This window comes from Canis lupus, chromosome 5 (assembly GCF_011100685.1).
Source record: "Canis lupus familiaris isolate Mischka breed German Shepherd chromosome 5, alternate assembly UU_Cfam_GSD_1.0, whole genome shotgun sequence".
Taxonomy (NCBI): domain Eukaryota; kingdom Metazoa; phylum Chordata; class Mammalia; order Carnivora; family Canidae; genus Canis; species Canis lupus.
This window is the reverse complement of record NC_049226.1, coordinates 25,345,295-25,373,261: the sequence shown is the minus strand read 5'-3', so window position 1 is coordinate 25,373,261 and position 27,967 is coordinate 25,345,295. Positions and strand designations below refer to the sequence as shown.

The 27,967-nt window shown below is 39.4% G+C and overlaps 1 protein-coding gene across 4 annotated transcripts in view; it reads right to left on the bottom strand.

Annotated features, from left to right (window-relative positions):
- The window catches only part of GUCY1A2 (guanylate cyclase 1 soluble subunit alpha 2), a 428,485-nt gene that overhangs the window by 376,804 nt on the left and 23,714 nt on the right, over nt 1-27,967 (bottom strand). For 3 of the 4 annotated variants that reach the window (XR_005359351.1, XM_038536320.1, XM_038536321.1), the window contains exons 2-3: nt 20,988-21,049; nt 12,631-12,752 (exon numbers count right to left, since the gene is read on the bottom strand). Coding sequence is in view for 3 of the 4 variants with exons in the window: in XM_038536320.1 (XP_038392248.1) it covers nt 12,631-12,752; nt 20,988-21,049 (184 nt within the window). In the remaining variant the exon portion in view is untranslated. Of the gene's footprint in view, nt 1-8,176; nt 8,258-12,630; nt 12,753-20,987; nt 21,050-27,967 lie in introns of all 4 variants that reach the window. The other variant, XM_038536322.1, reaches the window with a different exon arrangement.

The following is a 27,967-nucleotide window of genomic DNA, read 5'->3' as shown; positions in this document are numbered from 1 at the left end:
AGAACCTTAAGCAAGTTTTATAGATTTGCAACAAGTTAGAGTCTCCTGATTAATTAATTGACCATCTAAAACAATAAGCTTAAATATGACATGAAAGCAGAAAATAATGACAAATTAAGAGAAGCCAATTTTTAAATGGTTGGAAGGTTTGCATTGTTCCTTTTTATTAATATGTAGGACCGAGAATCAGAACAATAAAGAAAGGGTATGAAAACAAATAGATAAATGAAGAACAGTGTGAAGTACCAGATTTGCACATAGAAGGGAAACGTGTCAGATGTTGCAGGAAGTACACAGAATGAGAAGCAACGAAATGAAAAGTCAGAAATTGATCGCAATCAGGGGTATTTTCACTCAAAATGTTTCTGGCCTCCAGTCATTCCGTTCAGTAACTCCTAAAAATCAGGATCATTTGTCACTGCTCTGCTTGTTCTGGGGCTGAAATCCCTCCTAGTCCCTCCTTTGTAAAGATCCTAAAATGACTCTATTCTAGGAAAGCTTGCAGACAAGAGTGAACTTCTCTTTCCCATGGCAGCTGCAAACTCACCCTCCTGCCCACTTTATCTCCCCCTAGGCCAACTCTATCCTCTGGTGATAGGATTTCTAGTTCTAGTATAACAGGAGAGAAAAAGGTTACTAAAGCTGGCATTTTACTAAATCTACATGTGACCAACAGTTTCTGACATTAGATGAACAACCTACCACACATCTTCACAAAGCTAATGTAGGATGAAGAGAGGGAGAATTGACCCTTCACTCGTATGTCCACTGAGGCAGACACAGGAGAACAATCAGAAAAAAACATGGTATCATAAATGTATAATATACAAATGGAGCAGTGGAAACAATCAGTCCTCAGCATCAAAAAGATCTGGCAAAGGGATAAAGAAAGGGGAAAAAGAAAGCAAGCTTGACTAGATAGAGCAGAGAGCATCTAGCAGGAGGCATTAAAACTTTATCTGAAAGATAAATGGCAGAGAATGGAAGCAGGGCTCCAGCTTCTCTTTAGAATTCTGAAGCAGAACTGAAAGTCCCGAAAGAGAAGTAGAATAAGTCAAAAGAACTGAGTGGTGTACTAGGCAGCAAACTCTCTCAGAAATAAGACAGAAAGAGAAACCCAGATTCTAGAACACTCAGCCAGCAAAGATGTAACTCGGTACCAAATTCCCTACGAATTCAACAAAATGCCCTAGGTACACTTGCCCAAGAGCAGGGTGAGCCTTGGATTTAAAGTATCAAGGAACCCAGCACACCAGAACTCTCTGAGGAGCTTACTTTGAAACATATTCTGGTCCCTATCCTAGACCTGATGAACCAGAGTATCTGGTATTTACAGAGTATACAGTGTCTGCTCGCTGGTTTCTTTGTTGTGTTTTTGGTTTTGGTTTTTGTTGTTTTTTAGTTAATGTTTCCAGATGATTCTACTGTACCATCACTAGAGCAATCCACTGTTTTAGACTCTGGAGTAGAAATTATCACTTCTGGAAGTAGGACTCAAATCAATAGATGCAATACATCTCCCTAGCAAAGGCAAAAGCATAAATTCGTAAATGTTAAATAAAAGTAGATTCCTTCAGAGTTGGCTTTTCTTCTTTTTTTCCTCATCTAGCTCTAGACAATGTTCAATCCTGGCCAATGTGTAGGAGTCAGGAATTACCTCAGCACCCTTGCTTATGAATATCACATCTGCCTTTTCTTCAGCTGACTGCTATCAATACTCTGTTGGTTTCTTTTTGTACCTGTCACTAACACTTTCCCTTCTTTCAAGTAACACTCTACCCATGCACCATCCATGATTCATCACTTCTGTGGGGGACTCACCACAATGGCTCTTCTGATTCCCATTTTTTATGTGGGAAGTGATGCCCAATCTTTTGTAGTCCCCAACCATTTCTCTCCCAACCAGATCTGGATGGTAACACTGGTGGGCAACAGGGTACAAGCTGCCTACAAAGACTATAATAAAATTCATCTATATCACAGGGAGCTAGTATTTCCAGCTCTATATCTTCTCTCTCCACACAGGGAAATTACCATTTCTTATTTCAAAGTTAAGACTAGAGCTGGTCAAAATACAAGACAAAAAAAAAAAAATAGGATAGGCCAGAAATTGGAATTTGGGGCTCAATCATGCTACATCTGAAATGGATCTCATCTCACTCAACCTATCATTAGAGGTAACAGAAATAGGCAAAGAGAACTCTAAACTCACCTATAAAAAATCATTCACGATCCACAATCCTCCTTAGATCCCCACATGGAAAATAAATCCTATGGGAATCTTTAACTGGACAGGCTCATGAAAAATAAATCAAAAGAGACTAATATTTTTGCTTTTTAAAAATAGACTAACAGTGAGATAATAATTTTTACCATACATAAAAAGCCTAAATTTGAGTAACATTTTTATTGTGACTCATAATACTCTACTCACGAAATTAAATTAAATAGCTCCAAGAAATGCTGTCAAAAACACTTAAAACTGACTATAGATCTAAACTCAAGGCAATAAGAATGACCACTCATCTAGCACAGAACCTATGATGTTTGAATTTAACTTTAATCTTAATTTTCATTAATTTTCAGGATGATTAAATAGTATGTTATTAAAATGTATGGTTGAGTCAAAGAGTTCTGTGTCAAAGAGCAATGAAAACAGAACATAAAATACTAAAAAAAAAAAAAAAAAAAAAGAAAAGTAGACCTACATGTAGAAATGACTAATCTGATGAATAAGAGGCACCTGGGTGGCTCAGCTGATTAAGTACCTACTTTGGCTCAGGTCATGATCTCAGGGTCCTGGGCTTGAGCCCCACATAGGGCTCCCTGCTCAGTGAGGAGTCTGCTTCTCCCTCTCCCTTTGCTCCTCCCCCTACTTGTGTTCGTGTTCTCTCTCTCTCTCTCTCTCTCTCTCTCTCATAAATAAATAAATAAATAAATAAATAAATAAATAAATAAATAAATTTTAAAATTTTAATTTTCAAATAAAATCTGATGAATAAAAGTCATCAAATCAAAAGCAAAAAAGTGAAAGCAGAAGAGGTGGTGTTCATTTGAGTGAAAAGGCTCAGAACACAGTATTTAGATTAAAAAAGGAACTATGGCCAAATCACTACAAAATGGGTCCAAGGATGGCAACCCAAATGGGCTCTGAGTCTGACATAGGAAATGCTATGCACTCACATTCCTCTTTCTCACACAGTATGGGAAGAATAAGCTTCTTCCTAACTCAGAGGGAAAACAAAAAGAGCCATTGATTCTTTCTAACAGAGGCAGTAGAGAGGTCAGTCAACAAGGCCGCACAATCTCCTGTGGGAGCCTCACAATCTTGTCTCCGTCCCTACACGCTAACGGGGTGACCCTCTGCGAGCAGCCTGACCTTCTATGCTTCCATTTCTTCTGCTCTAAGTCAGACCTAACTTGTTCCCATATTAGGAATGTTGCAGATACAAAATGGAAGTGATACAATCTCCTGAGAAGAGTAGTGGGAGATTGTTTAAGAGGCTTGAGAAACTTGCTTATGAGAACAACCTAAGAAATAGGAGATTTAATTAGGTGAATGACTCACTGGCCACAGATAGCTTTGAAAGGAATTCAAACTACAACCCTCTGGGGAGCTGGGGACACATAAGATATTATGACTGCTTGTGAGTATCTTCAATTTTGAACACCTTCAACAAATAGGATTTTACATGATGTCACTTAATTTACACCAAATTCCTAAAAGATTTCTAACTAACTCTGCTCCAGGAACTTATTTTTAACAAATAAAAGAAAAAGATTCTACTTATTGGTACCATGGACAATTTCTGCCATGATTAAGAATTTTTCAAGCAGTGTGTCTATTCAGTCATAAGATCTTGAAAAGGAATGACAAAACAGAAAACCAAAATTCTTAACTCTCCTTTGTATATGTTGAGAAGACAGCAAGTGCTGTTTATTAAAATTTCAAGGGAAAAAATAAAATAAAATAAAATTTCAAGGGAAAAGTCACAGCAATTAAAAGGATGAAAATCTTTAAAAAAAAAAAACCTGAAAATACTAATTTCTGGATAGGATAAACAACAAATGGTACAGCCACTTTGGAAGATACCTTAGTAGTTAGTGGTTTCTTACAAAACTAACAAAGTGTAGCAATCACACTCCTAACTAATTAGAAAACTTAAGTCTACATAAAAACCTGCAGTTGAATGTTTACAGCAGGTTTATTTGTAATTACCAAAAACAGAAGCAAACAAGTTGTCCTTCAATAGATGAATGGATAAGTCAACTGTGACATATATGTATGATGATACACTCAGAGATAAAAAAGGAATCAGCTCTAAAGCCACTGAAGTAATGTATTAATCCTAAATGCCTACTGCTAAGTAAAAAAAAAAAAAAAAAAAAAAAAGCCAATTTAAAAAGTTTCAGAATTGTGTGATTCCATTTACAGGACATTCTAAAAAAGACAAAACTACAAAGAGGCAAATGGATCAGATGGATCAGTATTTGCCAGGGGTTTAGTGCAAAGAGGAGGGCAGGGCTGAATGGGTGAAGCATAGGGGATTATTTTTAGGACATCTCAAGTATTCCATATGATACTGTAATGGTAGATAGGTGATACCATGCATTTATCAATACTCATAGAATTTTCCAGCACAAAAAGTAAACTTTAATGTATGCAAACTATATATTACATATATAATATGTATATTTATATATGTATTTAGGATATCAAAGAATTACATGATAGAATTAAGAATGTGATAAAATAATATAACTGTATCATAAATATATGAAAAACACCTCACTGGAAGTGGTGGAGGAGAAAGATGTGGACCTAAGTAACACCAGAAATGAGCGGAGTCTCTAAACCTCCGTATGTAACTTCATACTCCAAAAATGTACATTAACACTACACTCTGGTTGATAAAATTTCCCCCATGGGCATACATATTAACAATTCTGAAACAATTATACCTGCACACTACAAGCCAACAATTAGCTAGACAGATGAGATGGCTAACAAGAGCCAAGTTTCTCAATGGTGTAGTAGGAGGTTATAGACAAGGAAAGGGGAAAGGGTTAGAATGATCCATATGATTGGATCACTATGGACTCACATTTAGCATAATATTGATGTAGCAGAACACATAGAGAAATATTTACAGACAGGCATATACACAAGAGTTCTATGTATTTTCCTGCTCTGTCAGCCGAGAGGGCTAAGAAACAAGAATACCCCAATAGCAATAGTACTTCTAATGTCCAGATTTTGGTTTCTTTTTTTTTTTTTTTTTTGTCAGATTTTGGTTTCTAATACTATCCTCCAATAAAAGGAACCATGACTCCTCAGATAAACAGCTGACTCTAGGACTGGAGCAGAAAATACACAAGATGAGCCTGGAGCATCTCATAGCACTAAAAAGGGAGGAAATGTTCAAAACACACACACACACAATTATGGGCATGTGTCAAGTACACATCAGATAACTCCTAAGACTTGACCAGGACTCCTCAAAACTGTCAAGGTCATCAACAACAAGCAAACTCTGAGACTGTCACAGAAAAGAGATGTCTAAGGAAATATGACAACTAAGTATAATATGGTATCTTGAGTGGGATCCTGGAACAGAAAACAGGGAAAGACCAAAGGTATCTGAATAAAGCATGGAATTTAGTCAGTGATAATGTATGGATACTGGTTCATGAATTGGGACCAAAGTAAGATATCAACAATAGAAGAAAGGAGTATGGAATATATGAGAATTCTGTATACTACCTTCACAACTTTTCTATAAATCTAAAACTATACTGAAATTAAGTTTGTTTAAAAATTTAAGGACAAAAGGAAAACAAAAGCCTACCTACTGAAAAATTCAGAAAAGACAATAGTTTGAGGAATTTAGGATGTGAGAATTTGCCCTCCCATACAAAGAAGTGCCAGGCAAAATTAGTAGTGGCTAGGAGACAATGCAATAGAGATGAACAGAGATGACAAAAAAAAGGGGGGAAAAATGAATAAAAATGTCAGTCATGATTTTCCAGTAAGGAAAAGAAGCTAAGTGTGGAGAAATCCAAATGGGATAAGGCCAATTATAAGATTCAGAAGAATGGGATCCCTGGGTGGCGCAGCGGTTTAGCTCCTGCCTTTGGCCCAGGGCACGATCCTGGAGACCCGGGATCGAGTCCCACGTCAGGCTCCTGGTGCATGGAGCCTGCATGGAGCCTGCATGGAGCCTGCTTCTCCTTCTGCCTATGTCTCTGCCTCTCTCTCTCTCTCTCTGTGACTATCATAAATAAATAAAAAAAATAAAAATAAAAAGATTCAGAAGAAAATGCTCCTAAAATAAAAAAGATTATGTATGGGAGGAGAGAAAGCACTTCACATCTCTGTTCAACATACTTGGATCTTTTAAAACTGATCTACATGAGTGAAGTTTCCATTTCTATTAAAGCATTTATTTTACACATATTGGAGCTAGTGTCCCCCACCGTCCACCTCCCCCCACCCCCCGAGCGGTCTCATTCTTTCTCAGACCTACCTGCCATATCTAATCACTTCGAGCAATGTATGCAAGCAGAAAAGGGAAAACAAAAGTTCTTTCCAACTAAAATAGACCCACTCCTCAAGACCTTGGCTAGGAATTATGTTGTTAATTCATTATTAAATGAGATACTATAACAACTTTCCTAATGAGATACTATGACTGAGTTCCTAAACTTTAAAAGGCAACATCCATTAAAGAAAAAATCAGTGGCATGAGAATACAACCATCTAGAGGCTTTGTGCCCCACCCACGAGGTCTAACATATTAAGCCACTTAAGTACCAAGATTAGTTTGAAATCTTGTAGCCAACAGAATTGGCATATTGTTTATAACAGCTTAACTGTGAAACCTTGTTTGTGTCGTGAGGACAAAGACATCACCTTTCAATTGCATTGCCAACACAAGAAAGGAAAGTACCATTTCTAAACTGTAAAAGATCCAAATTATGAAGAAACTGTGCTCTCCTCAATACTAATGAGAAACGTTTGGGATACTACTTGTCACATACAAGCAGATATTCCAAGAACACTTTCAAATAGTAATAAACGAAGTAAAATATGCACGGTTCACAGACCCAGAAAGACTTGTGCAATTAGCAATAGAAATGTGATGGCAAGTCAGTCTCAGTCCAATGACTCTGGAAGGCATCACAAAGCCCTGGAAAGGACAAGAGAGGGGTTTGGAATCAGACTGATCTGGGTTGAAATCCTGCTTCTGTGGCTTCTCATCCAACGCTGACAAAGAAACCTAAGTTAACATTTCAAAGTATTTCCTCACCCACAAAAGTGAGCAATCTAGACCTCAGAGGCTGATGCAAACTTTATTATGTGAATATTCAATACTAAAAGCAAACACTTGTGTAGCATTTGTTATTAGGCTGCCTTCAGTATTTTATATAAATTCAATTATTTTGTTTTCCTAACAACTGCAGGAGGTATGCAGTTCTATTAGCACCATCTTACAAAATGAGAAATGCAAAGTATGGGAAAGATCAAGTAACTGGTTCCAGTCCATACAGTCATGAAGTAGCTGAGCTGCACATTCAACCCAAGTAGCCTGGATCATTTTAGCTCCGAACCACTAGTATATTATAATACCATTATTAAGTCAATTAATTAAATTAAAATAAATTAAATCAACTAAAGAGAAAAATTATCAGTTACCAGTTTACAGTAACAAGAATTATATTAGTAGAATTTATTTATCTGTTGCTATTGATCTTAATTCATCAATGAAAATGGTAAGTGGTATTGCACCAACTAGTTCTCCAATATTCTAAATATGTTAAACATAGAATTGTTTAGTGAATTGGAGTATGTGCAAGAGTTATCCCAACTAAACCCCCAAGGTAATCTTAACCCTAAGTAAAGCTAACTAGAAGTCTGCTAAATGCACATTCCAAATCATGATATAAGCCAAAAAGCATATGCAATTTAACATATAAACAACAAATTATTGCTTTTTTAAAAAAAAAAAAGCTCTATATCTGCTAATGATTCTGGAATGGGTGGCACTTTTATATAGAGAGCTCTACATTCAGATTATTTTAGACAAAAAATAAAAAAGGAAGGAAGAAGCTGTGAGGTCTAAGTCCCAAAGGCCGGCTCCTCCACCCTCCTCATTAGCACTTTCCCAACAAATACCTCCCATGACATCACTCTGATTCCGACTTGAGATGTGCCATGGTTTTTTTGGAGACAGTAAAGCCCCATTCTCACAGCAACCTTTAAAAGAGAGAAAACTTGAATGAATATTCTTTCGCCATTCATGTCCTTGCAATTACTTGGAGAGAAAATGCACTTAGCAAAGGCAGCATGCAACTAAACTTTGTGAATACTTGTAAATAATCAGTACTTCCTGAAACAGCAACCCCAAGTTTGCTCTCCATCACCAATAAGTGAATTACACAGAGCATTCATTCCTGATTTCCATCCTACTGTGCAAGGACCCCTTTCTTACACCATCTCCTCCATCTTACAGCACCAGATGCTGTACAACCACCACACCCAAAACCCCTCAACAGAAGTAAAACTGGCCAGAAATGAAACAACCCCATCAGAGTACAGGACCAAACTTAAGGCCACCACGTTAACATCTCTTTTTTTCTATCTCCAAGGCTCAAAGGGGGGCTGTGGCGTTGGCACTGCTCCAAGGTGATCAAAGCCCTGGCACCCTGTCTATTTCGGGAGACACACCACTGAGCCCTTCTGAAGAGAGGAGGTCACGAGCACACGGAAGCAGTTGGGCTGTCTGTCCATCTGTTGTCAAGCATATCTTGAATGTCCCAGACTCTGCTTAGATTGACAAGAAAAAGCCAAAAGAAAACAAACCACTTTAAATAGCCAAAGCCCTCATTTATTTTGCATTGCAATCTGTAAGGAAGCTGTGCAATGTATTGTCCTCCCTTAGCTCTGCCTCCTCCCTCTGTCCCCCAACATCACCTAAGGCCAAGCCACAGGACCAGGTGGTAACACTTTGGCAACAAACACGGAAATACGATATTGACCCTTTAATGCTTTCTCACAGATATTCCTTTGTACCATTCAAACATTACAACATCCGAGAAAATACTCAATGTTGCACCTAAGAACATAAATGCATTTTACTATTTAATTGAATCTAAAAATGGGCTTTGCAGATTACAACTGGAAAAGCCATAATTTTTCAGACAACTAAAATTAGATCATTTTGGTGAATAGAAAACATATCCCAAGTAAAGCAATAAATTTAACACAGAAAGCCTCCAGCAGGGAGGGCAGAGTTCATGACTATCTCTCTATAGCCTTTTCCAGAGTTTAAAAGCCTCTTTGGAGAACTGTCCTGCATTAACCACAGGGACTGCCAGAGCACCAAAAGGAGGTGAATAGATGACTCTGAGCAGTCTGCCTTTAATATCCCTAATTTGTAAATGATGAAACAAAAAATAGCAACAACCAGTTTCTAAGCCAACAAAAGAGAAATAAATGGCAAAATGTTGATCTGGAAACAATTCTGTCCCATTACTAGTAGGGGTATGAACCACTCTATAATGCACATGTGTTTCCAGGGAGTCCTAAGGAGGAAGCGACAACATATGTAGGACAAAAAGTCAAACTGGTTTTCCACAGCAAGATTTCTCCCACTCTTCAGGTCCATCTTTTCACTGCAGGCCAACCATTCAACTCAAACTTCAACCTAAAAAGCCAGCACATGATCAAATCCTTGAGAGGAGTACACATTAAGCTGATGGGTATGGTCATTTTGAAAGAAGAAAATATGGCTTCCTTGGTCCTATTTTCTGATCTAAAGACTTTAAATTTTCCTTGATAATAGATGAAACATAAGTAGCCCAGAGATGAGTGAACAGACATATTTCTCAACTCTACCACAACCTCCTTGTTGATTAAGAAGACAATAGAAATATGTATTCCCTACCCCAATCTACCCATATTCTAACCATGCTCCCCAAAGGCAATGAATATAAATCATATTGTGGGAAAATTACCTTCTGGAAAGATTCCAGGCATCAAAATTTCTCTGAGCCTGGTTGAGACTCTCTATGCCCAGGCCAAACTCCCTCACTCAAAAGATGGCTTCCTTTCTCGTGTCATGTTTTTCTGTTCATGGAGTTGATTGGTTCTTGCATTCTCACAAATGATTGCACAGGAGGATTTAAATGTCATTTTAAAAGAGAAAATCTAAGCAAGCCGAGACCAATCATAGTTCAGTGACTTGTTGAAAACAAAGCTTTCATTGACTCTGATCAGTAAAGCTGTTACTTTTATCTTTGGCCAGTCTATATTGCAAAGAGTCATGGAAAGACATTACTCAAAAGAGAACAGCTACCTCTTAGGTATATAATCACCTGTCAGATCCATGCCAGTCGCTGATCAACACATGGCAGGCATTTCATTTTATTCTTCAAAAATTAAAGTTTTATGAGATTATCCTTTTTACATTTTAAGAACAATTCATTATTACTAAATAAACTCTAATTTCTCTTGTTCATTAAAACCACTTTCCCTAGTATCCTGCCATTCTCTTGCCTAGAGAAACTTAATATTCATGAAATCCAAACACTGTTATAGAGTCACCTTCTAAATCATAAGCACCTCACTTAAAAGCACTCTTCCCCTAATACCACCAGGTAGCATCATGCCTACAGCAGATCTCACTCACTATTTGATCTGCAACTCCCAGCATCTTGACAGGCAACGAAGCTGTACTAGGCCTACAGTTTCCCCTGGTGGTTACTGTGTCCAGCTGTCGGATCTACAGTTTGTGGGACTGGGGCACACCCAAGTACAGATCAGTTCAGAAGCCTTTAGCGCTCCTCATAGATTTATCATGAACATTTTCTACTCCCTCTCATTGGCAAGGTGGGGAGGAGGTGAGGAGATGTGAGGGGCAGTGAAATATTTAAAAACTGAGTAAGTAAAGAATCGCTTTTCAAAATAGTAAACATCTGTCTGCCAAGATTCTTATATATCCCTTTAGTGAGGCAACATCTCTCACCTCAACCCTGGAAAATTACATCTCAAGAGAAATGTTACAGAATGAGTTGAGTTTTTTCTTTTTTTCTTTTTCTTTTTTTTGTCATTGAGCTAAATTTATTCCATTTAAATGCCCATCATTTATTGGAGGTTAGGTCTCCTTTGCGGGGAGTTAAAATGTCCCTTATTTTATAAAATGGTGGCATGAAAACATTATCACTTTAACAAATTATCCTTACTTGCCAAAGTTAGCAACCTTATTTTGGTCTTTTTAAAAACAACTGATGCACAATTCTTGAAAATAAAAAATCAGAAAGCTATAAAGAGCTCCTGGGTAATGCCCAGTCTCAACCTCCATTTATTCTCATCCCTGCTCTTCTATAATAATTAAGTTTACTAGAGTAAAAGGACATCCCTGCAGGTGCACTAAGATTGAGGTAAGTCCTTGGGCTTCCTTTTCACTGTCCATCACTCTCTTGCCTGTATTATTGACAAACTGCCCTTCACAAAAGATCCATGTTCTTAATACAGAATTTTGTGTTTACCTAGGATGAGAACATTACCAATGGATAGATGTCATCAAGGCTCAAGTGTAAAAGGGGTCAGATAGATTTAGAAAAATCTGGTAGACTCATGGTTTGAGGTCCTGGAATCTGTAGGAGGGACTCAGACATCTCCAGAGAAACCATTTACTCTAAGGGTAAAGAAAGTCAGGCAAACAAGTTTGCCTCAGTCTTCATCATCTAATCCTGAGGGAGAGGGGATTCTGAGTTCTATGTGGAGTCAATCACTAAGATTTGTTGTCCCTACCCACCCCACAAATCCCCTTCTGAGTAATAAGGAAAAGGGAGGATTCCAAATAAATTGAAAGAACTTTTTGTGTTTTTTGTTGTTATTGTTTGTTTGTTTGTTTGTTTTTACTAAAAACCCATGTTAGACATGAGGGCAAAATATATCCCTGTGATGATATCTACTTTGAGTATAAGTCAATATAGCTCTCACACACCAAGACATCGGATAGTAAGATAGCACAGCTCACTCATGGTACCTTAAAGCAACATGATTCAGTGGCTTAAAACATCACTCCTTAGCTGTGTTGGGAGCATCCAGAAACATTCCCCTTGTCATAAATACTAAGATCTTCAAGATGGATGGACACAGACACACACACACACACACACACACACACACACACACAAAGACCTCAGTAGATGAGCTCCCTCACCGCCTCTGAGTTGTTGAGTCTACTGTGAGTATATGTGAGCCACTCTCCTGCTCCAACCAGGGCCTCTCACAAATAATAGAGGGATAATATTATTAGAAACAATAAGAGTATGGGCTCAGAGAGGAAGATCCCTAACTTCAGTTGAGGTCAAGAGCCAGAAAAATATGGATCACAGGAGGCTATTACCAACACATGAATTCCAGGATTCCCTGGAATGTGAGCATTCTCATTATTATGTTTTTCAACCTCCAAGTAAATGGCATGCATGTAATTTGCACTTAAACATCTCAAAGAGTGTCAAAATTAAATCACTCTTCATTTGCCTTGGCTTCTAAACCTCCGATCACTAGTACTTTCCCCTTTCCTCTCATTTTCTCATATAAATATGTAGTTAATATACCGAGTATATTAGCAGTGCACTGAAGAATTCCTGGGATGTCTTCCATTTCCTCTTTGTTGGAATGGTCTGCATAGAAGCATCTGTTAGAGATATTGTGGAAATTCCTTTCTGCATCCCTGTAACTAAGAAGAAAACAAAATTAGCATATGGAGAAAATTTTTAAAGCATCTGCAAATGCACTTGTATGCATACACACACAAGCACACGTGGTCTGTGCCCCTGGCATAATCGCATTTTTATATAACTGAAGCCCTTAGACACCATTTTTGGCATAAGCCGCCACTAACATCAGCATTGGGCGTGTGGCTGGGAACTGGAGGCTGTCATTGATAAAGAAACTGAATGTGACAAACATAAATGAAGAGAACCAAAATATCCATCAGTTTGTACTCCCAAGTGTTTCCTTGTTGATGTGCTTCAAAGCCACAGGTAATCTGTTCCTATAAGGAAGATACCCAGCAAACACCCTAATTCACAGTACTTACTTGGTGCACTAGCACTGTGTTAAAAGTAGACACGTCTTAACCTCCCTCACAGTTGAGAAGATAAGCAATGTGGGTGCATGGATAACAAATTAGCTAAGGAAGTATTTAGAGTCTGACAGAACTTGAATCATGGTCTTACCATTGTCTATCTATGAGACTTGGGGCAAGTGACCTCATCTCTATGGGTCTAACTTGCCTCCCTCATAAAATGGAGATCCTCCCCCCGCCCCTCACCCCACCACCCCCAGAGTTTCTGCAAGGACAGAATGAGAAAATGCCTGTGTCATCAGATGTGGCCTGGAACCTCTCCAGTTGCCCCTGGATTAAAGCTAAGGCACCAAGGTTGAAGATGATACAGGCATTCCCCAAGAGCAGCTGTTTTCATCAGAACTTAAAGTACTAGAGTCACTGCTAGCTGACAGAAGCAAAGGAATAAAAAGAATTTGAAAGGCAATCCTCAGAAGAGTAAATAACTGGTCTAGGAAGATAGTGCTGTTGTCATTACTCCCTGGGTATTGCATTCCACCATGAATGTCTGCTGAGGTAGTGTAATTCCTGAGTGGAGAGAGAAGGTTTCAGAAAGAGTTATCAATAGGGAAAAGAAAGAAGAGAATTGGGAGCAGCCTACGATGCCTCCATTGGGCAAAAAATAGGAGTTTCCCAGGGGTGAGGGAGATGGTAGGAAAGAGAGACATGTCTCCACTGTCTCCTCTGCCTGCCTTCCCCATCTGGAGGCTGCCAGCAGGAGACAGACCCCACAAGCAAGACTGGAGTGCAATCCGCGGGGCCAAGAGTGCAAGCATCTGAAACAGTCAAGGCAGAACTCATACAGGCACCTCACTGAGGGCACCACAGAGTAGGCAGGACCATTACAACCATCGGTGAATCAAAAAAGGATTCTGCCATTTTCCATTTTACTCCTGCCTCATAACAATACACAGAAAGGGGTGGCCTGGACCTTCGGAGTGAAAAAACGCAGGATACCCCCTCTACACTGCGTTCCCAGTGCCTCAGGCCAAGGCCTGACACAGGCAGAGAGAGGTAGGAGGGGGAGAGTGGATATGGGATTAAAGATATGAACCTGTCTGGAGTGGACTTCAGACTCCCTGTAAGTTCCCAGAAATCAGGGCAATCTGCCCAAGCTAGCATCAAAGAGGACCCATTCTCACATGTTTGAAATGACTGGAGAGAAAAACTGATGGGGCCTCGTGTTTGCACACCTCAAGGAGATCAGATTCCAATAAGCCAGGGTGGCAAATACTGCAGTTCCCAGAAGGTAGGAAACTCAATAAAAGGTGGAGTGGGGAAGGCAGATATTAAAAACAAATACAGGGTTATTTGTAAAATTTAGCTCCCTCATTTTAACTGGAAATATAAAGACAAAATAGTTTTTCTCATAACCTCAATTTCTTTTTCTGTAAAATGAGCTTTATACAATGATCTTAGGAAATAGATGGTCAGAATTACAAAAAAAATAAGAGATATAGAGTGCCCAGTACATTTCTCAAAAAAGTGATCAATCAGTAGATAATACCTTTTATCTAACATTGTGTTTATTTATTCTTTCAGATAGTCTATGTAAATACAGGAAAAAGAAGCTAGATCACTTTTTAAATAAAATAACATAGAGTCGCAAAAATCTGACCACGACAGCATAAATCATACCATTAAAGTTTGCTTCCCAGAATAATTAGGGTTCACCCACTTCTCATGTTCTATGGAAATTACTGTAGCTTAATTCCTATTCAATTGTCCAAAGAAAAAAAGAACAGAAGGTTGGCTGTACAAAACAAACACAGAGCCCATGGTGATAATTGGAATAACAGAATTTAATTTTAGATGACTATAGGAAATGTTGTCCCAAACTAATAGGAGGTTGGCAGCAGTCCCACCTATTAGCATCATGATGCTTATTCTGGCCAAAAAAAAAAAAAAAAAAAAAAAGAACAAAATGAGTGGCATGATTCTGAATATATATTTATTCATACTTCAGTTTTTAAAATATATAATGATGGACCATGACATCCCAGGAAGCCAGATTATCACATGTTTTCCAATCGCAGATTTAAAGACATCTCTGCTTTGACTACACTGTGCTGGTAATCCACCCTCGGGAGCTACAGACCAGTAGGAGTCACATAGTGTAAACATGAGTGAGGGTGGCTGGGGGAGATGCTCTCGAGGCAGAAATTTAAATGAAGGGAAAAAAAAATCCAAACTCTCTGTAACAAGAAGCTGCAGCTAGAACACAAATGGAGCATGTTTAGCTTCTGATGGTAAACAAAGGATTGCAAACTTCTACAGACTCCAAGAGGACAGGGCAAGGATGCAGGAGAGTCAGACACTGACATATAGTGGCAATAATAGTGATTCAATGAACATATTGATTACTTTGTGTACCAGGCACTGTACTAACTTTATGTGATGACCTGACGTTATCATCGACATTTAAGTTCACCCCAACCAACCCTGTAATCACTACCATTTTTAAAATGAGAAAATGGAGGTTCGTGGAAGTTAAGTCATCTGCCCTAAATCATTCAAAGGCAGAATCTGACTTGAGATCTAGTAAATCTGCTGTGTGGTATGTCTACTCCAAGGCACATTTTCTCAGTCCTCGGCTCTAAAGTACAAGACAAAGATGCACAGAGAGGAAGAAGGACACAGTATAATGATAAAAACAACATCAGAGGAAAAAGTCCTCATGAACCAGACTTTCCTTAATCCCGGTGCCTCTCAATTCCAAAGGTGAACCTGGTTTGCCTCCTACTTACCTCATTTGTCTCCCACTGTTCTTTCCAGCCCACACTGTCCAAGAAGTGAGCCCACCCCCTAGAAGCGTGAGTTACAGAGACACAAACACAAAGATGTATACTCAGTGGCCCCTTTCCATATTTTACAACAAAGGAAGAAGACTATGCTGCATGAACAGAACACTGTGAAGGTGAGTGAGCTCATGCAGAGTTTACATAAAAAATCTTAAAAATATAAGAAACTTAACCCCAAGCCAATTGGACACACGGCAGCAGAACATTAAGCATAAATGAGACATTAACTTAATAAATCAGTAAAATTTATGCTCTACAGGAAAGGCTCTTGGCACTAGAACTATGATGGACCTGAGAGAGTTGTCAAACCCTCCTTTTATACCCACTTTCAAGCCTAATCTACCCTTTTATCCACTCTACCCATACGTCTGTGTATATACCTCCAGGGTGCAATTCTTCAATTTATTCACACTCTTCCCCACCCGCCAAAAGAACATGTGAGTCCCTCTTATGAACCAAGCAATTACAAAAGCATAGGATGATAGAGGTAAATAATTTAGATAAATCAACAACATAAGCCATGATAAGCACTATGGAAAGGAATAACAAAGAAGAATGAATACAAAATGGGTTGGAGATGGAAGTAGGGGATGGAGGGCTTCTCTAGATTGGGTAGCCAGGGTATGCTTTTCTCAAGATAATGACATTTAGACAGAGACCTGAACGTATAAAAAAATAGTAATCCATGCACACATCTGGGGATAGACCATTCCAAGAAAATGGAATGGTCCATGCCAAAGCCCTGAAGCCAAGCGGGACTTGGGAAACCCACAGATGCCTAGTGGGGCCAACAAAGATCAAAAAAGGGAAGTGGAAGAGGATGCAATCAGAGAAGTGAACAGAGGCCAGGTTACAGGAAAAGTTCACGCTCATGGGGTCAGAGGACCTGGGGGTGGAGTCCAACAATCTAGGTTTTAACAAGCCCGCAGGTGATCCTAATGCGCATTAACATCTGAGCCCAGCAGCCTTATGTGAGAAAGTGGCATGGTCTAATTCGTTTCATCACTTTGTGGTGGTGGATATACAATGCTGAGAGACAGGAGTAAAAGGAGATCGGGGTGAATCTGGAAGCCACAGTGACAGTAGAGACAACTTGAATGGTCTCTATGAATAAACCAGTGAACGAGAGAACAGACAAGTTGAGGAACAGAACAAATGTTTAAAGACAAAGTTCCTAGGGCACAGAGAGACTGTCTCACTCCCTGATGGAGGCTCCATGGGTTACTCCCTCCAGTCCTCCATCTGTGTGATCCTTTGAACAGCTGCTCCCTGCACTCAAGTCTACATCTTGGAGACTAAAAAAAAAGTCTCAGAATTTCTACAAATGACTGGTGTAAGCATGCATCAAGGAGCAGCAGACAATTCTAAGGCTCTCGTAAATAAAGCGGGTCCAAGGGCACTTTTAAAGGAGAAGAGAGGGAGGCTGGGAGGCCAGTGGTTAGACTCAGACTTAAGAAAATAAGAGCAGGAGGGTTAGCACCCTTCTGGACATGGATGGAGCTAGAGAGTCTCATGCTAAGGGAAATAGGGCAGTCAGAGAAAAACAAAACTATATGATTTCACTCAGATATAGAATTGAAGACAGAAAACAAGTGAGCCCAGGGGAAAGAGGGAGAGACAAAGCAAGAAACAGACTCTGAACTACAGAGAGCACACTATTGGTCACCAGAGGGGAGGTGGGGGGGGATGGGGGTGAAGGAACGCACCAGATGGGATGAGCACCGGGTGACTTCGGGAAGTGCTGAGTCACTATATTGCACACCTGAAACTAATATTACACTGCTAACTGAATTTAAATATTTTTATTTAAATAAATAAAAATTTTAAATAGATGTTTATAAGAAATAAATTTTTAAATAACTTTTTATTTCAACTGAAAAAAATTTTAATTAAAAAAGGGCTAAAAAATAAAAATTAAATTAAAAATAAAATAAAAAATAAAATAAAAAGGGCTAGCTTATACTCCTTGTTATCCATCCTGATTCGTCCTCTCAACCTAAGGCACCTAAGACTTGATAAACTTTAGGCAAAGCCCTATTTCAGAGATGTGGAAAACCACCTCTTTCCCATCCTCCCTCTGCCCCCCAGAAATACGTAAACTGATACTCAGCACTTCTTACCAATTGCTAGAAATCCCTTTCACTGGAAGAAACATCGTCCTTTTCAGTGAGAGATAAAAAGCCTTAAACTGTGTCTTCCTAAGAGGAACAGCACACAGGTGTGAATACATTAATTCAAGTGCTAGTCATAGAAGATGCTCTCCTGTTTCAGTAGCAAGGAGAAATAGCAAGAGGGTGGTGGACAGGGACACCAGGACTGATGGGAGAGGCAAAGTCAGAAAAGCAGACGTCACAATTCTGACAGCCCACTGGTCCTCCTCATGAGCATGCAGGTGAATAAGGGCAGTGAGCACAGGTACTTGAAGTCCTCAGAAGGTAGCCCACATCCAGGTGGAAAATGTGTTCACGGGGCTCTTTGGAACCAGCCAGACACTGAGTCACCTCTTCACATCCGAGTCACAGGCACTGTATTCTTTACACTATGTCTGCAAGAAGTAGAGCTAGAAAAGACCATTTTGGGGCCATGAATCTCCACAGGCTAGGTCTACATAGAGTTAACAGGAGTGTTAAAGCAGTGATTTAGATAAAAGAGAACTCCATCTTGATGTGGGAAACAAAGGCAGAAGAGAAATTATTAAATGTCCTTATGACTGACAGCTCATTGACATACCCTTGAAACAGGCAGAGTGACCTTTGCCTTGGAACACAGATGCCTCCATGTTAACACTTTGCTAAGGGCAACAAGCAATCATAGCCTGACCCTCAGGACCCTGTAAGTCTACTTAACATATAAAAATTCCTTTGGAAACTTCCCTTATCTCAACCCACCCCCCTGAGACACATGCTGGTGATCATCCTCTAAGCATATAACTCACCAATGTACATCTGAAGGGTCTCATGACCCAGGTTTTATAAGACAGTAATAAATGACCCTTTCCCAACAACAGCTAGTCCCCTTGGAAACAGCAAGGTCCTGGATACCTTGCTTCCAAAATTCCTTACAGACTTAGGCTCACCCTAACTCCCTCCCAACTTGAAAGTATAAAATGGGCCACTCCTCATGACCGGGGTACAGCTCTTCCTGCCCACGGGTCATGTCCCCATGCTTTAATAAAACCACCTTTTTGCACCAAAGACATCTCAAGGATTCTTTTCTTGGCCATCAGCTTAGAACCACATCTTGCTAATGGAAAAAAAGAATTTTCTGCTGATTATGGTAATATTGTTTAGCTACCTCTTCTGCATAGTTCTAACATCCCCATTCCAACTGAATCAGTTATGATTTCATTTCAAAACAGAGGGCATTCACTATTCCAGGAAATGCTTTGTGGTTGATTACTGGTATTGTCTTTAAAATATTAAAAATAATAAACATAAGAGCAAACAAGTATGTAGTGCTCGCCACACACAGGAAACTGTTCTCAGTATATTGACTAATTTTTTTTAATTTTTTTCTTTTATTTAAGGATTTTATTTATTTATTCATGAGAGGCACAGAGAGAGAGAGAGAGAGAGAGAGAGGCAGAGACACAGGCAGAGGGAGAAGCAGGCTCCATGCAGAGAGCCTGACGTGGGACTCGATCCTGGGTCTCCAGGATCACACCTCGGGCTGAAGGCGGCTCTAAACCGCTGAGCCACGGGGGCTGCCCTATATTGACTAATTTAATCCAAATGTCACACTGTGGAAGCAGCAAATCCAATGAGAGTGATTAAGTTTTATTTTAGAATACGTGGGGAGAGATTAATTTGACATCATCTACCTCCGTTAGGATAAACCATTTAAAATCATTAATGGCCTCAAACTAAAAGCCATCTCACAAGTTTAAATAATATGCTTTTCCTAGTACTGCACTTTTGAGGATTGATGTGAAAACGTTTCAAAGCAATTCCCTTTGAAATGACAATTAACATAATTATCAAGCACTTGAAGTATGTGGCATTGTACTAGATACTGAGATTATTTTTCCACTAAATTTTCTTTTCTTCTGTTTTTGTTTAAAAAAAAATTACACTACATCCTAATAGCCAAAAATACATCCCTGTTCCCCATGGCATTGACTATTAGCCCCAAGTGTTAACGGATGCTCGACACCATTTCACGAGGTACCAGGGTTTGAATCTTGACTCCTCAAAAGTTCTTACAATCTTACACAAATAAATCGCTGCCAAGCATACAGAAGAACATTCAGATATAAATTAAAAATACATACTGCCCCTCATGTCAATGAGTTTAATTCATTCATTTTAAGCTAGATTGCATCAGAAAGTGAATTTAGGTTTCTGTATTTCCAACTGTTTTTCTGCCATAGCCAATCAAAGGCATACCTTACACTTATTTGGAGTTTTCTATTTACAGAATATGCTCATTGAAATGACCTCATTTATCCATGCATCTCATCCTCGATTAGATGTTACCATCATCCTTTGCAAAACAGATAAAGTTACTTTAAAGTTCTATGTGCCTGTGAGGCCTTGGGCTCCTGTTTCTCAATCTTGTCTTCTTATGTTACTTCATATCACCACAATGTCAAGAAACAGAAGATTAAGGAAAACCATGTAGCATGTGACACTAAGGAAACCAATGCCTCTCACTGAACTGTAAGGCTTGTAATGATTTTGAGTAAACTTTACTAAAGAATTCTAAAATGTCTTGTAAAGCCTCTCCTTTGGTACCATTAAACCTTACCATATTCCCAGGGCAATGGATTCAATGGTTGAGAAGAGGAGGTTAAGAACACAAGAAGAAGAAGGAAAGAAAGGCAATACCAAAAGGGAATCATTTAAAAGCGTTAAATGCAAGTAAGCAAAAGGCAAAAGGAAATCACTGCAGGGGTCCCAACGAGCCCCCACCCCACATTGGGAGCACCGCCAGTGTGAAATAAGACCCATCTGGGTGGCAGAAAACCACATGTTCAACAGCTAGCTATGTTTGAGTAATTATCTTTAATTTGCCCCAAATAATGATGAAAATCCATTTTACTTACCCAATAACTTGGTGCTCATAATACTGCAGTGTCCTCTTGAGAGTCTGCTGTATCGTCTGAGGCTGGAGGATAACAATAATAATAAAATATATTATCAGCAAATCAGTGCCATTCCCATTCTGAGCATCAGAGACAGATACAGAGCTTCTGATTTATCTCATACGTATTTTCACTTTACAATATTAACCCATTATGCATTTTGCCATGTATGTTCCCCACAGGAACTAAGAGGCATTCAGCAATTACCCAGAATTTCTCGGTTTCAAGTGTGATAGCATTTCCTAGCCATATTTTTCCCAATTCTTTAGTACCAGTCGCCGACAATAAACCAAGGCATTGTGGGCAATAGAGGGGAGGTGTATTGAAGGAAATGTAGGCCATGCCCAGGTCAAACCTGACTCCCTCAAGGAGTCCTCCCAGGCAAGGGTTCCAGCAAGGGTTCCAAAGCCCCCTGGAGCGGCCACAAGTGCTCTGGACAAGAAATAGGCAAAGACCTAAGTCATTCTTGACCAAACAGCATAATCCTTCCCTCTTCATGACAGCTGAAGATAGTTTCTTAATTCCAGATCAAGACATTTTTCTTAGACTTACTTAGGCAACAGAGCCTGAGCTTGGAGTTTCTTGACCCAGGGAGCCGTAAAGATCCCAGAACATAGATATAATTAAGAAATTATGGTGAAAACCTAAGTCTCAGTGGCAAGAGTGAATTTTTTAAATATAAAAATGCAGTCAGCTGGGCAGAGCACAATGTGTCACAGGCTCATCAAACGATTGATTCATTATAGCCATGGATGAATTTTAGGGGAATATAAGGACTCTAATGCAGAGCCTCGGCATGCGAGGCAGCTTGGTAGTTTAGCAGTCTCATGGACTGCCTCTAATTAAGCACACAAACCCAGATGAGGTCTAGAAAGGTCTCCTACAGGAAGGACCTACCACAGCGCTGGTGCCTAACAAGCAGTTAATAAACACCAGTGTATTACCCACCCCTAATCCTTCAAAGTGGCTATCTTTAAAATTTTAAATTTAATTTAAAAAAAGTAATTTAAAAAAGACTACAGACATTGTTGGCCAAGTTCTTAAAGTCCTTCCCTGTTTACCTCCCTATGAAAACATCCAGGACAGAAGTAGCAACCTCCCCACCCAATACTCTTCCAAGTTTTAGCCTCCTTTTTGGTTGGAAAGGGTTATTCTAGAGCTAAAAGAAAATAAACTTCGATTAAATCAAGGGCATCCACTGAAATATGTTCTATGCTACCACTTAGGAAAGCCCTTTCACTGAGCAAATCTAAGGCTTCACTTTAGCCAAACCAAGTCAGAAACTAATTTTAGGAGGAATCAGCCTCCAAATGTTCAAGGAAATAGGTATAGGGCTAATACTTTCCAGGGCTGTTTTTCATTTATACCACGTCAAAAAGATGAACAGGAAGCTTCAAACTGTCAGATGTTTCTGCTCTTCAGGATGGAATCCAAGCAGAGTAAATAGAATGTATCTAAGGAAGAAAATCACGTCTAATCCAAGAAGCAATGGGGCTGTTGAGAAATCTAAGGAGGACAAGTAGACACAGCAATCCTAGCGCACGGGAAAAGTGTCCTTTAAAAACTCAACCCAGGGCCAACCCAAACCAAGTCATTATCAGTCACTGGCTCAGTACCCTTGGGATCTGGGTCTCCAGCACTGGCTTGGCAGTTTGTGAGCTAAGATAACTTTCTCTTTGGCAACACGCCCTAAAAGCAGTGAATATGCACAGAGGGATTATCCTTCCAATAACCTTTGGTCACAAAACAGGGAACAGAAAGCAGGACCTCAAGTGCACAGGGCCAGTTAAGACCAAAATGACCTCATTTGTACAAAAGGACATTTTTTTCCTGCACCAGGAATTTCCCAGTCATTAAAAAGCACATGTTTGTAAGAAGCGTGGAGACTTTGAAAGAGTGTATTTTTTTTCCTTTTGTAAAGCAATTACTTTTTTTCCCCAGCAGGAGTTAAATTTATAGTTTCCAAATACATTAAAAGGAAAACATTCTCTGGACATATCTGACAAAGCTTCAACTTGGAAAAGCATTTATACAGGCCCTATTGGTGGCTGAAGCCAGTGGGCATATCCTGGTGGTCTAAACCACAAGTGTGGAGGCTGAGGGCAGAGCATCTCCTCATCATCAGCAAGCCACGCCTGACTTCCACACACACTTGACTCCGTAAGAACATCTTGTCACCATGGATTCACTGAATCTTCTTCAGAGTTTCCCTGTTTGCTCACCCAATGGCTCTGATTACCAGTGAAGACATCTTCACGAAATCTTAGGGCCTCTCTGATCTGAATTAAAAAAGCAAGACACGAAGACCCACATGTGGGCCAAAGCCTTCCACAGGGGCAACTTCTGCCTTAAGAGCCATAGGGTACCTTTCATAGTGTCCATGTCTGCCGGTGATGCAAGGCGGCATATTAGGGAGAAAAATAGGGGCTTTGTAGATATGCAAATTATATTCTCTCTATATATATATATATATATTCTCTCCTCCACACCTGTCCCCTATTCAACATTTCTACAGGCCACAATCCCATTCCTCTTATCCATATCTATCCCTTCCTTCTTTTAAGAAGGTAGTTAGAAACATGATTTTAGAAAAGGGGATTTAATAACAAAGTGAGTTCAAAATCCAGCTCTGTGACTCACTAGCTAGATGACCTTGGGCAGTTTACTTAAGTTCTCTGAGATAGGATTCCTTATGTACACATTATGTTTATGGAAATTAATTGAAATAAAGCAAAGTCTCTGGTGCACAGTAGATACATAATAAATACATAAAAAATGATAGTTATGACTATGCTCAGCTGAAAAACATGGCTCCCACCCTCAAGAGTCTGGTAATCTACCCTGCAAGCCTAATGTTCCAAGATCCGTATCACCTAAAAAATCAATAGATCTACTATTACTGCTGGTGCAAATTCCAGTAGACAGAAGAAACAATTTTTTAAAATGGCAGCAGAAAGTATAAATACTTCCAATGAAAACTTCAGATCAGTCCAGAGATGGTGATAAAAGCAGAATTCTGAAAATTAAGGTTGAGGACAGACCTAGGAAGCAGGCTTAGAAGTGAGAAGGGCACTGAGGCACCACAGCTAGGTCAGGACCCCAGGCATTAAGCTCTACAAGGAATAAAAAGCCACAAACCTCCTTCCTAGAACACAAAGAATGTGCAACAGAAGAATCAGGTGGCCTCATAAATTTCTAACCATATGCTGCAGGATCTGAGAGACAAGGCTGGGTAAAAAGACAACCCACACTTCCTTTCATAAAAAGACAATCAAAGAGATCTGTGATTCTTCTCTGCTCACCCCAAACTAAGATAGAGATAGAACCCTGCTCAATAGGAAGAAGCACTAGACAGGAAGACAGCTGGACAGACAGGGCAGCCATCTGGGTCCTTACACAGAAGGTACTTGAAAGCTGCCATCAAGTGGCCAAAAGAAGCCATCTTCATCTCTAGTCTCATGTACAGCTTCACTCTGCTTGGCCAGCAGTACTGACCCTCACAGATTAAATGTTATGCTCCTGGAAGGTCATGGGATCCAAACAGCCAGCCATGAAACAGTCCCAACAGAGCCGGAGAAGTGGTCCCCGAGGAGTGGGAGGAAGCAGTTCCCAGCAGCTGCCCCTGCAGGCTGAGGCAGCCCTGCTCTGGATCCATCTGCACCAGATGGATCCCAGGACCAGGCAGGAGCAAGGAATCCAGATGCGTGCATGTGTGTGCAGGAAACACGATCATCACCAGGTAGAGCACACACTCACCTCAATTTTAGAGATTAAGAAGTTGATTGGTTAAGTAAATATGGCGTAATCACAAAGCTGGTAAGTGAATCGGCCATGGCAGGCCAGGACTGGCTTCCAAGTGCACCCTGTTTCTACTAGATGCCTTGAGGGTTCCTCTCACCTTTAACATTCTGGGATTCTACACTGTTTAATATTGACAGCACTTCATCATGCCAAAAATAGCCACAACCTCGCAGGTAATTTAAACACAAACTTCTCATTTCTGCTTTATGGCACAGACCCACAGGCTACAGAATTAATGGAAATAATAAATCCATGCTCCTTTAAAGAAATATCTGTAAATAGCCATGTCATTTTATTTACTTAAATACAAGAAAATTAAGTATCAATGTCAGAAACTAAATGATATGAATAGACATTTAACTAATAATGCTCTAAGCCAGTAGTTTTCTATTCTGTCTGCACATTAAAATCACCTTGGAGAGTTTTTAAAAAATACCAGTACCTGAGCTCCACCTCCAAATTTTCCAATACAACCGTCTGGGAGACTCCGTTGCTTCTAATGTACAGTGAGGACTGAATATCTTTCATTTAAGGTATAAACATGATGATCAAGACCATAATCCTCTACAAATCTTTCTTGAACTGAATAAGTCAGCATTAATGAGAAGTTTCTTTACTCATATATCAAGAGAAATAAGCTTCTGAGGGGTGTTCATACATAATTGCCAAATTCAACACAATTCATTCATTAACTGTCATAAATGGCTTATAATCAAATATGAATTTCTTAGATAAACAAAGAGCTATGCTGCTTGAGGCATAAACATAGGATTTTTTTAAATTTCCACATAATTCACTCCCATGCACTCACATCAGCATTAGATGTTACACAGACAAATACATATAACATAGCAGCTAGTATGACACTTACTGCATGTGAGTAGAATGGTCTGAGTAGAATCAATCTGATGAGATGTAAGCTGTCATTATTTTACAGATAAGAAAATCAAGACACACAAAGTTTGTGTTGCCCTACGTCACACAGGTAAAAAGAAACAAAACCAGGGTTGAGTCTCAGGTAATCTGCTCCAGAATCCAAGCATATAATCTCCAACCTATACTGTACTTAACATTTAAAACTATATTTGGTTAAGCGCTTTACAGTTCACATTTTTTAATACATGTTATCCCAACTGATTCTTGCACCAATCCAGTGAAATAGTGAGGCTGGTGTTATCATCACTCTCTGACTGAGAAAGAACCAAAGTTAGAGACATTACAAGTCCTCTTTTGCAAAGAGAGCATTTCTACCCTTAGGAAATTGTCTTCAAACAGAAAGCACTTTTTTAATATCAACATACAATTAAAGAATCACATGGATTCAAATTAGTTGTCTGCTTCTTGAGAACACATTTAACATTCTTTCCACCAAACCTGCATACACAAAGAAAGCCACAGGCAAAATCATGAAGTCTTGCCTAAGATGCAAGACTTAGCTCCCCCTCCCTTAGCTTCTTTTTTTAAAAGATTGTATTTATTTATTTGGGTGAGAGAGAGTGAATGTGAAACAGCACACAAGCAGCGGGGAGAGGCAGAGAGAGAAGCAGACTCTTTGATGAGCAGATGAGCAGGGAGCCCTATGCTGGGCTCATCCCAGGACCCTGAGATCATGACCTGAGTTGAAGGCAGATGCTTAACCAACTGAGCCACCCAGGCACCCCATCCGCCCCATTAGCTTCTTCTCCTCCTTTGCCTCAGCCCTTTCCTATGCGCTGGGAGTCTAATACATTTATGCTGCATTCTGATGGGCCAATTCCCTGCCTCCATTACCTAAACTCCCTAAACAGGTCTCCAGAAAAAACAGTGCATATTCTCCTTCCTTTTCTCATCAAAATTGTAAATCTTTTTAGTACCCTGATTTCAGATAGTGTTCAGAAGGAATTACACCTCCATTTCCTCAAAAAAGTGATCCCCGGGCCTAAGGTAGATGACAGTAAAAAATGAACTTCCCTACGTGATAAACCATGATCTGAAACACTAATCATGGGATTGCGGTGAATAGGCCTATCAGTGAGAGAGAAACTTTGGACCAGGAGCATTTCTCAGCCTCCATATCACACTAGGGGACCTCCACATTCTCCAGGACGTAGGAACATTTTGCATATTAGGAGATAATATGCCAAATTCCATCATTGAACATGACCAAAATTACAATGTTAGATACCCTGCCTTTATGGTGAAGCCTGAAGACACCTATGGGTCAAATGATATGATTGGTATTACTAATAAAACTAGTCACAACAATAAGTCACTTCCGACAAGCGGCTTAACTACTTCTGAAAGAGATGTAATTGCAGTAATCATCAAACTTGCTAAATATGCAGACAAAATATTCACTTTCCCAGCCTCTGACTAAACTCACCACATATAAACCCAAAAAAAAGAAAAAAAAAATAGACGGCAAATTAAATATAGAACTTTGAGTCAGGACCTCTGTATTTCAAGCCCAGCTGTGCTACTGACCTTTTTATAAAATTAGCCAAAATCTCTTCACCTGGGAGTAGGAAACCTTGGGAAAAAAAAAAATTCCTCTATTTTCCCATCTGAAAAATGCTAGTAAGAAATTCGTAGTTCTCAGGAACGTTTTGAAGTAAAGCCTTGCAGAGTTAAGCACTGGAAATGGAAAACAGAGGGTCAGATCATACTGGAGATCCCACCATCTCTCAGGAAGCTGAGCCTTACCATTTCTAGTGAATGACACCAGTAATTTGCTAAACAAAACTGGCACTCCAGGTAATTAATCACAAAAATCAAAAGTGAAAAGTGTGCTAAGAGAAAAAAAGCAAAAACTAAAGATGCACTATAAAGTAAAGTTCTACCCATACTGGTTGAAAATCTGCATGATTTCCTCCAATCTCCATTTTATTCTCCTTGTGAACACAAGTACACATCTGAGTGACCTCACAAGAGCTTAGGGTGAAGGCTGACATTATGCTAATTGACCCATACAGGAATTCAAAATAATGACCTTGGCCTTATTAGAAGTATGTTCTGATTAGCAAAGCACAGTGCTTATCATCATTGTAATTACTGATTGTAACTGAATATACTTACCATATAATCCAGGGTATAATTAAGTCTTCCTTTACAAAGTATGTTTGCTTTCCAAGCATTTCCCTCTTTTTTATCTTAACACCTTT